Below are 12,445 nucleotides of genomic sequence, written 5' to 3'. Positions count from 1 at the left end.
GGCCAGCATGACTAAGCCGCTTCTGGCGAACCAGAGCAGCGCACGGAAACGCCGTTTACCTTCCCGCTGGAGCGGTACCTATTTATCTACTTGCCCTTTGACATGCTTGTGAACTGCTAGGTGGGCAGGAGCAGGGACCGAGCAACGGGAGCTCACCCCATCGCGGGGATTCGAACCGCCGACCTTCTGATCGGCAAGTCCTATGGTTTAACCCATAGCACCACCCGCGTCCCTTAATCTAAAGATTAAACTACATCAAAGTCTCCCCCTGCCCTGTGGAGGCTTCACGCCACTAAGGCAGAAGCTAGAACAGCTAGAGGGAGGCTTCGCAGGCTACCCCAGAGCTGCTCAGGAGCGTGGGGCATCTGAGTGCAGCCTGCCCGCTGCTCCCAGGGCTGGAGGGGAAGCCCATGTTCCCCCCGCCAGCCCCAAAGAGCAGCCTGCCCGCTGCTCCCTGATCTTATCGGGGCTGGCGGAGGAAGCCCCGCTTGCTCTGCTGGCACCCAGAGTTTTCCTCGCCAGCCCTAAAGAGTGGCTCAGGAGCGTGCCGCACTCCGGCAATTTAGCTCCAGGGACCACATATTCGCTCCAAAAGACGCACAGACATTTCCCCTTCGTTTTTAAGAGGAAAAAAGTGCTTCTTATGGAGCGAAAAATATGGTAGATAGAGGAGATCTGGTTGACATAGCGTAGTTGGACTTTGAAAAAGATTTTGGCAAAGTAACTCACCAAAGACTCCCGACTGATCTTGGCAGCCGAGGAAAAAGAGGTCTTCTTGTGGATCAGGAATTGGTCAAGTTGCTGGAAGCAGAGAGTTGGAATAAATGGAAAGTTCTCCAAATGGAGAGAAGTGGAGACTCGCAAGGATCAGTGTTGGTTGGGACCTGTGCTTTTTAACTTGCTTAGATCCAGGGATGGCCAGTGAGTTGGCCAGGCTGACACTGAATCGTCCGGGGTCTTCAAAACAGAAAGAGATTTGTGAAGAGCTCCGAAAGGACCTCTCCAGACAGAGGGGAGGAGTGAAAAAATGGCAAAGTCATGCATGGGGCAGGGTTGCAAATATATTAATTTCACATGTAGGTTCACGAGGCCTGAACTGCCGGTGGTGGACCAGGAGGAAGACCTTGTGGTCCTAGTAGACAGCTCATCTGGTGTGTCTTGGCCGTGAAAAGGCTCAGAAAAAGGCCACCAAAATTATAAAAGCGGTCGAATAGACTACCCTGTGCAGGAAGGTTTCATTAAAACTTTTCGGCGTACAATGTTTGCTTTCCTTTCGTCGTTTCCCTCTCCTTCTTATTTCTCGTTTGGTTTCCTGTTTCCTATTGTGCATTGAAAAGTTTTGATGGAACTCTATGCAAAACAGGAAAATAAAAACATAAACCGCCGGCTCTTGCTGCTGGCCTGTGACTCAGGCGTGAGGTCGGTGGGGTGCAGAAAGGGTTCTGGCGGGCAGAGGTGGCTCGGACCCCACGATCGAGTTTGCACCGCGCTGGCGCTGGCCCTGACCTGTCCCATTGCTTCCCGCCAGGCCTGCGACTCCATCCCCCACGTCGAGGAGCCCTGCGACAGCGTCCAGCTCCGCCAACCGTTCCCGGCGCCCCACGCCGGTGGCTACCCCCCGCACTGGGTACCAGGAGCTTGCTCTCGCCTCTCTCGGACGCTCTGTCTTTTCCTGCTGCCTCTCTCCCCATCTCTCTGCCTCTCTTGGGAAGAGGGGCTGCCCTTCTCCCTCCCCGGGGAAAAGCCCCCAAGACGCTCCACGTGGCTCTTTAAAGGGAGCGCTGAGCAGAGCCTCCCGCCTGCATTCACCCCATAAGACGCAGACACATTTCCCCTTACTTTTTAGGAGAGGAAAAGTGTGTCTTATGGAGCGGAAAATACGGTAGCTGTTTGTTTTCCCCAACTGGCAGCCGACGGGTCCAAGTAGGAGATGGTGGCGCTTGCCTGTTTCCTATGCCCAGGGCGATGGCCCGGACTGCCCTGCTTCCATGGGGTGCCTACTCTCTTACTGCCCCCCCTTCTTTGCAGCTCAGTGCCTCTTTTCAGCTTGCCTGCCCCTCCAGCGCTGCTGCGGCGGGTGCCCCCCACCCTCCTTCGCCCTCGCTTCACTGTCGGGTGCTCTTCTTCCCTCCCTCTGCCTGTACTTAGTCCTTTCTCTCTCTTTCTCTCCCCCTCTCTCTCCTTCTCTCCTTTCCGCCCCTTCCCCCCTCCCCCACCAGGCTACGGACGAGCCCGTCGCCCCGCCAGAGACCATGGACTCCATGCTGCGCCCCTTCAACCTGGTCATCCCCTTCACCGTCCAGAAGGGGGACATCACAGGTAGGGGCGGCTACCCCAAAAAACATCTGGAGAGCCCCAGGACTGGCAGAGGGCTTGGGGTGCTTAGGGATGGGGAGCGCATTATTCACTTACAGTGGTACCTTGGTTCTCAAACTTAATCCGTTCCAGAAGTCTGTTCCAAAACCAAAGCGTTCCAAAACCAAGGTGCGCCTTCCCATAGGAAGCAATGCAAAATGGATCAATCCATTCTAGACTTTTAAAAACAACCCCTAAAACAGCAATTTAACATGAATTTTGCTCTCTAACGAGATCATTGATCCATAAGATGAAAACACTAATCAATGTACTGTACTATAAAATAAATAAAACGGTATTGTAAATGATGAAAATTATTTTTTTTCCCCTTACCTGCACTGATGATAGTCATTGTTTGGCTTTTATCCATTTCCGCAGTCACACAGTCAATCAATCAGTAGCTGAACTGAGTTCCACACAGCCACAAAAACAAAAAATAAAACCTACATACAGCAACAGTGTTTTGTGTTGTGTAGGCTCCTAGGATGTAAGTCATGGGCCCCGCCTGCTCCCTAAAATATCACTGGTTTGCTCCTCTCTATATAGAGGGTGCCTACATTCTGCATGGACTGGGTGCATAGCAACATGTGCAAATGGCTTGAGATACCTATTGGGTCCATCAATTACCATATAGCATCTATTCGACTCAAAAAACAGTGACAATTTGTTGTTGACAAAGGACAGCTGGACATAGAAAGGGCCCCATTACCTTCAGTAGCTTAGCGCCTCATCAAACTGAAATCCGTCTCCGTCCCCATTGCTCAACTTTAGATTGCCACGCGAGCCAAACTTAGTGGCACAGCCTCAAAGAGGACTGGAGACTTGATGAATGTTGAGAGGGGAAGGACCAAGCTCTGCGCTGCAGCTAAGGACACTTGGCCCGCAGAAGATCCCAAAGTTCAAGGGATTCCGACTCAACATTAAAACAACAAAATTGAAATTATTATGAGGAAGGACTTCCTGACGGCGAGAGGTGTTTGATGGCAGAATGGACTCCCTCAGAAGGGGGCGGATTATGGGGTGGGCGCAACTCTTAGGAACACAGCAGGCTCCCATCTACTGAGTCAGGCGAGGTTTCTGAGTCTGGCCCCGATCCATGGCTCTTTCCTCATCATACCTTCAGGTCTTAACAGCGCTCCCTTTCCTTCCCCTTTCCCTCCCCCCCTCCCCGGTCTCCAGGCGAGGTGCGGATGCCTTCTGGCAAGACGGCACGGCCGCACATCACCGACAACAAGGACGGCACCGTGACGGTGAAGTACGCTCCCGTGGAGAAGGGTCTTCATGAGATGGACATCAAGTACGATGGAAACCACATCCCAGGTGAGAGGTCCTGCCGGGAATTCTTCAGATTCGATTCCTGCATTGCGGAGGGGTTGAGCTGGATGACCTCTGAGGGGCCCCTTCCAACTCTGCAACACTATGGTTCGGTGGTACAAAGCATTTTTGAAAGCCACAGCATCCCAAGTGGCCCCGGTCTCCTTCCCACTCCTCCTTTCCTGCGGGGTTTCTGTTGCCCTCTGCCGCGGATTTCGTCCCGAACCGCACAATTGTGATCTTTAAGGCAGTTTGTGTGGTCAGAGCAACAGCGGCACAAAGGTGGAGCTCACAGACCCGTGAATTGCACTGGCTCACATAGAGGAATTCTCGTGCCTTAGCCGACACGTTTGTGGAAACCGAGTCACGTTGTCAGAGGAAAAGCACGCCTGTGTTATCAAAGCAGGGAGCGGCCGCCGAGACCATATAACACTGGTCTTGAAAGACCATCATTGGCTCCCAGTACATTTCCGTGCACAATTCAAAGTGTTGGTGCTGACCTTGAAAGCCCTAAACAGCCTCGGTCCAGTATACCTGAAGGAGCGTCTCCACCCCCATTGTTCTGCCCGGACGCTGAGGTCCAGCTCTGAGGGCCTTCTGGCGGTTCCCTCACTGCGAGAAGTGAGGTTGCAGGGAACCAGGCAGAGGGCCTTCTCGGTGGTGGCACCTGCCCTGTGGAATGCCCTCCCTTCAGATGTTAAGGAAATAAACAACTAATTGACTTTTAGAAGACATCTGAAGGCAGCCCTGTTTAGGGAAGCTTTTAATGTTTGATGTTTTTTCATGTTTTTAATACAGTGGAACCTTGGGTTGCGAACGTGACCCATGCGGAAGGCACGTTCGCAACCCTCAGCATTCGCAACCCGCAGTGCCGCGTCTGTGCACATGCGTGACGTGATTTGGCACTTCTGCGCATGCGCAAAGTGCTATTTAGTGCTTCTGCGCATGTGCAAGTGCCGAAACCCAGAAGTAACCCATTCCGGGTTTCGGTGCATCTGTAACCTGAAAAAGGCGTAGCCTGAAGTGTCTGTAACCCTAGGTACCACTGTATTCTGTTGGGAGCCAGATGGACGGGGGTATAAATAATAAATATAATAATAATAAATTTTTATTTATACACGGTTCTATCCCGGTTCAGAAAACCGGGCTCAGGGCAGCTAACAACAAATTGAAAACACTTAATTGATGCAACAAAAAACAGCATAAAATACGGTATAAAACGTGAATAACAATAAGTTCAGAATTCAAAAATCAATTTAGGGGGGAAATCCATCCAATAAACATTAGATGATCCCCAGGGCTAGGTGGCTAAGTTAGTCCTACTTGGGCCAGCGAGGAGACCAGGGGAGAATTAGCTGTGGGATCCCAGAGCGGGTAATCTTCATAAAAAGGGGAGGGAGGGGAGTAAAAGATCGGGCTAAGTTCAAATTGAAAGTCAGGCGGAATAGCTCTGTCTTACAGGCCCTGAGGAAGGAAGAAAGATAATAATAATAATAATAATAATAATAATAATAATAATAATAATAATAATAATAATAATTGAGCTGGATGCCAGATTCAGTGAGCAGAGCACTAGAATAGAATTTGGGAAGATTCAGGACAAATGAAAGTTAGCTCACGCCCACTGACAGTTTTTACATCTTCACATGTACTATCCATGCATGCGCTAAAATTTCCACTGCAATGCCCCCCCCCAAAGTCGCACACTGGGGGTTATTGGGGTTTTTGGTGGTGGCACCTGCCCTCTCACCAGATGTCAAAGAGAACAACAATTACCAGGCTTTTAGAAGACATCTGAAGGCAGCCCTGTTTAGGGAAGCTTTTAATGTTTGATGCATTACTGTATTTTAATATTCTGTTGAAAGCCGCCCAGAGTGGATGGGGAAGCCCAGCCAGATGGGCTGGGTATAAATAAATAAATTATTATTATTATTATTATTATTATTATTATTATTATTATTATTATTATTTCACTCCAGCCTCCTCAGAGCACCCCACCCAACCTGTTCTCCAAGCCTCCCCTGAATTCCCTGATCCCTCTCTCTTGTGCATGTCTACACGTAAATCGGCACACATTTCTGAGCGCCAGAAATGGAGGGAATTAGAAATCTTTTTCAAGCAGCCTGTGCCCCTCCCGCTGATGTCTCTTATCTCTGCGCCTAGGGAGCCCTCTCCAGTTCTACGTGGATGCCATCAACGCCCGGCACGTCAGCGCTTACGGACCTGGGCTGAGCCACGGCATGGTGAACAAGCCGGCAACCTTCACCATTGTCACCAAAGATGCCGGAGAAGGTAAGACAGGTGGTTCCACGGTGCAGTACATCCCGTCTCTAAAAGCCAGCTGCAGTTATGGCACCTGGAAGCATAGATTTGATCCAAGGTGGGACGAGTGCACCCAATTATTCTCTCCGCAGTCTTCACAACCCTGGACAGCGTTGTTTTTCCCCTGACCGTGCAGCTCCCAAACCACACACACAGACCGCTCTCTGGTGTCCATAGCCAGGGCAAAGTTGCCCCAAGATCTCCCAGGTGATGGAGGAGGGAAGGTGGACCGGCTGGTACCCGAGGACAGGTGTGGAGACGAGAGGGATGTCAGGCAGGGCAGCGTCCAATCCAGGGGACCTTGCATGAAAGGGAAGAGAGGGAAAAATAGAGCATTTCTGTGGTTTCTGGGTGGAAGGGAGGACCAGCGAGTGCCAGTCCTGTGACCCGGCTGCTTTCTCCTCACCCCAGGAGGCCTGTCACTTGCTGTGGAGGGTCCCTCCAAGGCCGAAATCACCTGCAAGGACAACAAAGATGGCACCTGCACAGTCTCCTACTTGCCGACGGCCCCCGGGGATTACAACATCATCGTGCGCTTCGATGACAAGCACATCCCCGGCAGCCCCTTCACCGCCAAGATCACCGGTGAGCCTTGCTCTCCAGTTAATGTGGGACGGCGCAACGGCACTTCTTCCCCTTTCGCCACTGGGCCCCCTCTCACTTCGCACCCACCCTTCAGAACAGCAGTGACCCGAATTCCTACAGACTGCCCCGGATTATCTTGTGGGGGACTTGCATGAGGGGAAACTTAATACAGTGGTACCTCTGGTTAAGTACTTAATTTGTTCCGAAGGTCTGTTCTTAACCTGAAACTGTTCTTAACCTGAAGCACCTCTTTAGCTAATGGGGCCTCCTGCGCCGCCGGAGCACGATTTCTGTTCTCATCCTGAAGCAAAGTTCTTAACCTGAAGCACTATTTCTGGATTAGCGGAGTCTGTAACCTGATGTGTATGTAACCTGAAGTGTATGTAACCTGAGGTACCACTGTACAGCGGTACCTCTGGTTGCGAATGGGATCCGTTCAGGAGGCCCGTTTGCAACATGAAAAGAATGCAATCCACAGCGGCGTGGGGTATAAATAGGACCCTCGTACCTAAGAGACCACCTCTCCCGGTGTGCCCCACGGGGAGCCTCAAGGTCCATAAATAGCAACACCCTAGAGGTCCCGGGCCCTAAGGAAGTCAGATTAGCCTCAATCAGAGGCAGGGCCTTTTCAACACTGGCTCCAGCCTGGTGGAACACTCTGTCTCATGAGACCAGGGCCCTGCGGGATCAGATTTCTTTCCGCAGGGCCTGTAAGACAGAGTTGTTCCGCCTGGCCTTTGGCTTGGAATCAACTTGATCCCCTCCCCCTCTTTCTTTCTTTTTTCCTTTCTCCTCCTGTGAAGAGGCTGCATTTTAATCTTTTAATGTTCTATTTTAATCTTGTTTTTTAAGTTGTATTTTCATTATTGATTGTTAGCCGCCCTGAGCCCGGTCTTGGCTGTGAAGGGCGGAGTAGAAATAAAAAATTATTATTATTATTATTATTATTATTATTATTATTATTATTATTATTGAACAAATGCAGACATGAAATAAAGCCAAAATAGGTAACCTGTGGACAGAAGGTAATAGTAATAATAATAATAATAATAATAATAATAATAATAATAATAATAATAATGTTGCTTTATTATTCATACCCCGCCCATCTGGCTGGGTTTCCCCAGCCACTCTGGGCGGCTTCCAACAGCATATAAAAATACAACAATCTATTAAACATTAAAAGCTTCCCTAGTAGAGACTAAAGCTGTGTATTATGATGTAAATGGTTGGGCAAGGCGAGGTCACAAAATGAGGGCCCTGTTATACCAAGGGAGAAGAATCAGAATACAGTGGTACCTCTGGTTGCGTATCCTTCGAGTTATGCACGTGGCACATTTTTCCGGGTTTCGCCACGCATGCATGTGCAGAAGCGCTCTATGCGCTGCACGCTTGCACAGAATGGGCACCTCCGGTTGCGAATTCCTCGGGATCCAACCGGAGCTCCGGAGCGGATCCTGTGCGCGACCGGAGGTACCGCTGTATTTCTTCTGGCGTCCCTGCGTTGCGCTCGGTCTCGCTCATGGACCTCTCCTTCCCAGGCGATGATTCCATGCGCACCTCTCAGCTGAACGTGGGAACCTCCACCGACGTCTCTCTGAAGATCACTGAGAGCGACCTCAGCCTGCTGACGGCCAGTATCCGTGCACCGTCCGGCAACGAAGAACCCTGCTTGCTCAAGCGCCTCCCGAACCGGCACATCGGTGAGTTTGCTGACAGTTTTCTCCTTTTTTCTGCAAATTTTGCTCACCGACAGACGGAGGAGACCTGTGAGAACTCGCAAAGGTGTGCTCTCTTGATGCCTTACCTTTTTCTTTTTTAAATAATTTTTATTAAGTTTTCCATTTAACAATCCATTCATAACACATTAATTATTCCAAATTATACCAATGCATATCATAAAGTCCATATGCATATCAAAAAGTTATTGGATTGTATCTTTCTATCTTCTTTCAAACTTTCATAAAATCTATTGGGGAGAAGTTCCTTTGCTCGTCAGTCGGCGCCGCCGTTGCTGAACCCAATTCCTATGGGGCTCATTTTGTTTGGATAGGGGAGCCCCAGGGTCTGGGGGGGGGGGGCTCTGCTGCTGCTTCTCCAGTTTCCCCTTGCACTGACCATAGCTGTCAACCATCCCTTATTTGGTGGGACAGTTCCTTATTCCAGCGCCGTGTCTCACTGCTGTCCCTTATTGATGATGTCCCTTAAATTTCCCGGGTTTCAAAGGAAGCAGCTCCTCTCCCTCCCTCCCTGCCGGCCAGGGAGGAGGGAGGCTCCAACTGTGTTGCTCGGCTGCGTTGCTCACCCAATAAGGAGTCGGAGAACGACTGGGGGGTGGAGCTTGCATGCCTTGTGCCGATCAAATCGGCCGCGTTGCCTGGGGACTCGCCTTTGCTCAGCGCTTCCCAGCAGAGAGGTGACGGTGGTTTTCCTTGCTGCATCCCCTTTGCCGGGTTGCTGCGCTGTGGGAACCACCGCTTGAGGCTTTGTTTGGCTGCTGGCTGGGCTTTCTGCTTTTGGCTCGGAGGGGCTCAGAAGTTAAACATACCTGTGCTTGGAAAATCCCTTATTTTGGCTGCTGATCCCTTATTTTCGAGACTGCTAGTCCCTTATTTTCAAATCTGTAAGTTGACAGCTATGGCACTGACTCTTCCCTCTCCCGCCCCCCCAGGCATCTCCTTCACCCCCAAGGAGGTCGGGGAGCACGTGGTCAGCGTGAAGAAGAGCGGCAAACACGTCACCAACAGCCCCTTCAAGATCATGGTGGGGCAGTCAGAAATCGGAGACGCCAGCAAGGTTAAAGTCTCGGGAAAAGGGCTGGTGGAAGGACGCACGTTCGAGGTGTCCGAATTCATCGTGGACACGCGAACCGCAGGTGAGCGGAGAAGGGGGCATAGAGATGCGCCTGTTTGTCTCGAGATAGGAATCGTGATAATGTAGACTTGGAAGGAACCCCAAAAGTCACCTAGTCTAGCTCCCAGAATCTTGACTTGATCACACACGGTTTTTGCTGTTCTGTCTTTTGTAACACCTTTATTGGCATCACATACAACATACAAAAGGGATGCGGGTGGCGCTGTGGGTTAAACCACAGAGCTTAGGACTTGCCGATCAGAAGGTCGGCGGTTCAAATCCCCGCGACAGGGTGAGCTCCCATTGCTCGGTCCCTGCTCTTGCCAACTTAGCAGTTCGAAAACACGTCAAACTGCAAGTAAATAAATAGGTACCGCTCTGGCGGGAAGGTCAACGGCGTTTCCGTGCGCTGCTCTGGTTCGCCAGAAGCGGCTTTGTCCTGCTGGCCACAGGACCCGGAAGGAAGCTGTACGCTGGCTCCTCGGCCAGTAAAGCGAGATGAGCGCGCAACCTCAGAGTCGGCCACGACTGAACCTAATGGTCAGGGGTCCCTTTACCTTTACCTTACAATATCCAAAACAAATCAATACAGAATTACCACTTCCCCAGTGACACAAAACATTTGCCAAAAGAAAGGGGGCAGAGCAGTCTATCGTCACATCTTCAGGTCTCCAGGCAGATCAGATGTCTGCAGTGTATTTTGACAACAAAAAACCAAATAGAGCTATTTAGCCACTAACTAGGTGAGCTCCTGATCACCCCCAGTAATAGAAAATGTATGACCTCTGACTCTGGTTTCCGTTTGGGGATACAGAGTTGATCTAGAAATTGCTGGCAGAGATCAGCATATAGTTTACAGTCATAGCTGTCAACCGTCCCTTATTTGGCAGGAAACTCCCTTATCCAAGCGCTGTGTCCTGCTGCTGTCCCTTATTGATGATGTCCCGTAAATTTCCCGGGTTTCAAAGGAAGCAGCTCCTCTCCCTGCCAGCCAGGGAGGCTCCAACTGTGTTGCTTGGCTGCGTTGCTCACCCAATAAGGAGTCTAAGAATGACTGGGGGGTGGAGCTTGCATGCCTTGTGCCGATCAAATCGGCCGTGTTGCCTGAGGACTCGCCTTTGCTCAGCGCTTCCCAGCGGAGAGGTTTTCCTTGCTGCATCCACTTTGCTGGGTTGCTGCGCTGTGGGAACCACCGCCTGGGCTTTCTGCCTTTGGCTCAGAGGGGCTCAGAAGTTGAACATACATGTGCTCTGGAAATCCCTTATTTTGGCTGCTGGTCCCTTATTTTCGAGGCTGCTGGTCCCTTATTTTCAAATCTGTAAGTTGACAGCTATGTTTACAATTGAGAACCAAATGTGTAAGGGTTTCCACCAGGTGGTCTTCACATGGGCAAGTTCTTTCTCCTTCCACCTTGCCTGAGAACCTTCCCCAAAGGAGGATTTTAGCTTTTCGTAGTTCATCCTCCGTGTTCTTCCCTCGGCGCACCTTCTTCAGAATGACCCCGGGAGCCCATCCTCATTAGGGAACCTTTCTTCCCACCCGAGGGCCGTGTCAAGCTGTCGGGGGCCAAAAGTAAAAGTGGGCTGAGCAACAAATGTGACTTTCATAGAGGAGGCTGGTTCCTACCCCTGACCCTGACCTATGTCCACCATCCAGGCAAGCATGGTCAGATCGGAAGGGCATCTTCCAGCTAGGCAAAGCCACTCGAGGCGGGCGGGAGAGAGGGGTGTGGCCTGTGGGGAGGGGGCGTGGCCTGGGGAAAGGTCGGGTGCAGAAGCCTCCGGGAGGGAGGTCACTCCTCAGATGAAATTGCTTCAATACTGAAGGCAGGAAGATTGGGAGGAAATGCAGGACTGTAGGCAGGCTCAGCATAGAGCTCAGTTTTTTAAAAAAAGAATCACTGTTTTATGTGGGATGTGATACATAAGTAGCAGTCAAGTACAACATTCCTTGTTTTCCTAGAGTGGACATGCGGGGGAATGTTTGGTCCAGCCAGTCGAAAGCTTCCTGTTTCCTCCTGGCTGGGACATACCGTATATTTCCATGTATAAGACTAGGTCCCACCCCCCCCCAGAAAATAATGTCCAAAATTTGGGGGTGTCTTATACAAGGGGGCCATCTCCCCCCATTTTCTTAAATCGAGAGCGAAAGAGGGGCCTAACGCTGTCTGCTTCCTTCCCCTCCAGGTTATGGCGGCCTCGGCCTGTCCATCGAGGGCCCCAGCAAAGTCGACATCAACTGTGAGGACATGGAGGACGGCACCTGCAAAGTCACCTACTGCCCCACGGAGCCCGGGAACTACATCATCAACATCAAGTTTGCCGACAAGCACGTGCCAGGTCTGTGCCTCTCTCTCTCACTGGCGTGTCCTCTGTGCGTTGCAGACTTCAGGGTTCTAGTCCTCAGCTTCCCGGCCTTCTCTGCTTCTCCGCCCCACCAGCGACACTTGCAAAACGTGACCTGCCCCCCCCCCCAGCCTCTCGCAATGGAGGGGAGGCGGCCGCGGGTCACTTGGAAAGAGGGTTAGGCAAATTCACGGAGGAGGAGATTGCTGTCAATGGCTCCTAGCCACCTCATACCTGTTCCGCGCTTGTAAGAACTCGATTGTCCAGCATGGCAGCGCTGGCCCTTTGGAACTCCCTGACAATTGATTTTCCTTTCGGCGCCTGCGGGAAACATTCTAGTTGAGACGCTTAGAGAAAGTTGGCGAGGATTTTAACCTCTTTTGCAGGATTTCTCCTTTTCGTATGCTTTAAACCATGGGTGGGCAACCTGAGGCCCGGGGGCCGGATCTGGCCCAATCGCCTTCTAAATCTGGCCCGCGGATGGTCCGGGAATCAGTGTGTTTTTTCATGAGTAGAATGTGTCCTTTTATTTAAAATGCATCTCTGGGTTATTTGTGGGGCATAGGAATTCGTTCATTTCTCCCCCCAAAATATAGTCCGGCCCCCCACAAGGTCTGAGGGACAGTGGACCGGCCCCTTGCTGAAAAAGTTTTCTGACCCCTGTTTTAAAG

At 51.1% G+C, this 12,445-nt stretch overlaps 1 protein-coding gene across 4 annotated transcripts in view; it reads left to right on the top strand.

Annotated features, from left to right (window-relative positions):
* FLNC (filamin C) overlaps nt 1-12,445 on the top strand; it is a 127,411-nt gene that overhangs the window by 95,037 nt on the left and 19,929 nt on the right. For 2 of the 4 annotated variants that reach the window (XM_083460824.1, XM_083460822.1), the window contains 8 exons: nt 1,529-1,627; nt 2,220-2,319; nt 3,535-3,675; nt 5,833-5,961; nt 6,403-6,576; nt 8,118-8,279; nt 9,248-9,451; nt 11,616-11,768. In XM_083460824.1, coding sequence (XP_083316950.1) covers nt 1,529-1,627; nt 2,220-2,319; nt 3,535-3,675; nt 5,833-5,961; nt 6,403-6,576; nt 8,118-8,279; nt 9,248-9,451; nt 11,616-11,768 — 1,162 coding nt within the window. The remainder of the gene's footprint in view (nt 1-1,528; nt 1,628-2,219; nt 2,320-3,534; nt 3,676-5,832; nt 5,962-6,402; nt 6,577-8,117; nt 8,280-9,247; nt 9,452-11,615; nt 11,769-12,445) is intronic. The other 2 variants (XM_083460823.1, XM_083460825.1) reach the window with 1 other exon arrangement.

The sequence above is a fragment of the Podarcis liolepis genome (assembly GCF_965112155.1).
Source record: "Podarcis liolepis genome assembly, chromosome: 10".
Taxonomy (NCBI): domain Eukaryota; kingdom Metazoa; phylum Chordata; class Lepidosauria; order Squamata; family Lacertidae; genus Podarcis; species Podarcis liolepis.
Note: the sequence above shows the minus strand (reverse complement) of the source record. Positions and strands in the feature narration are given on the sequence as shown.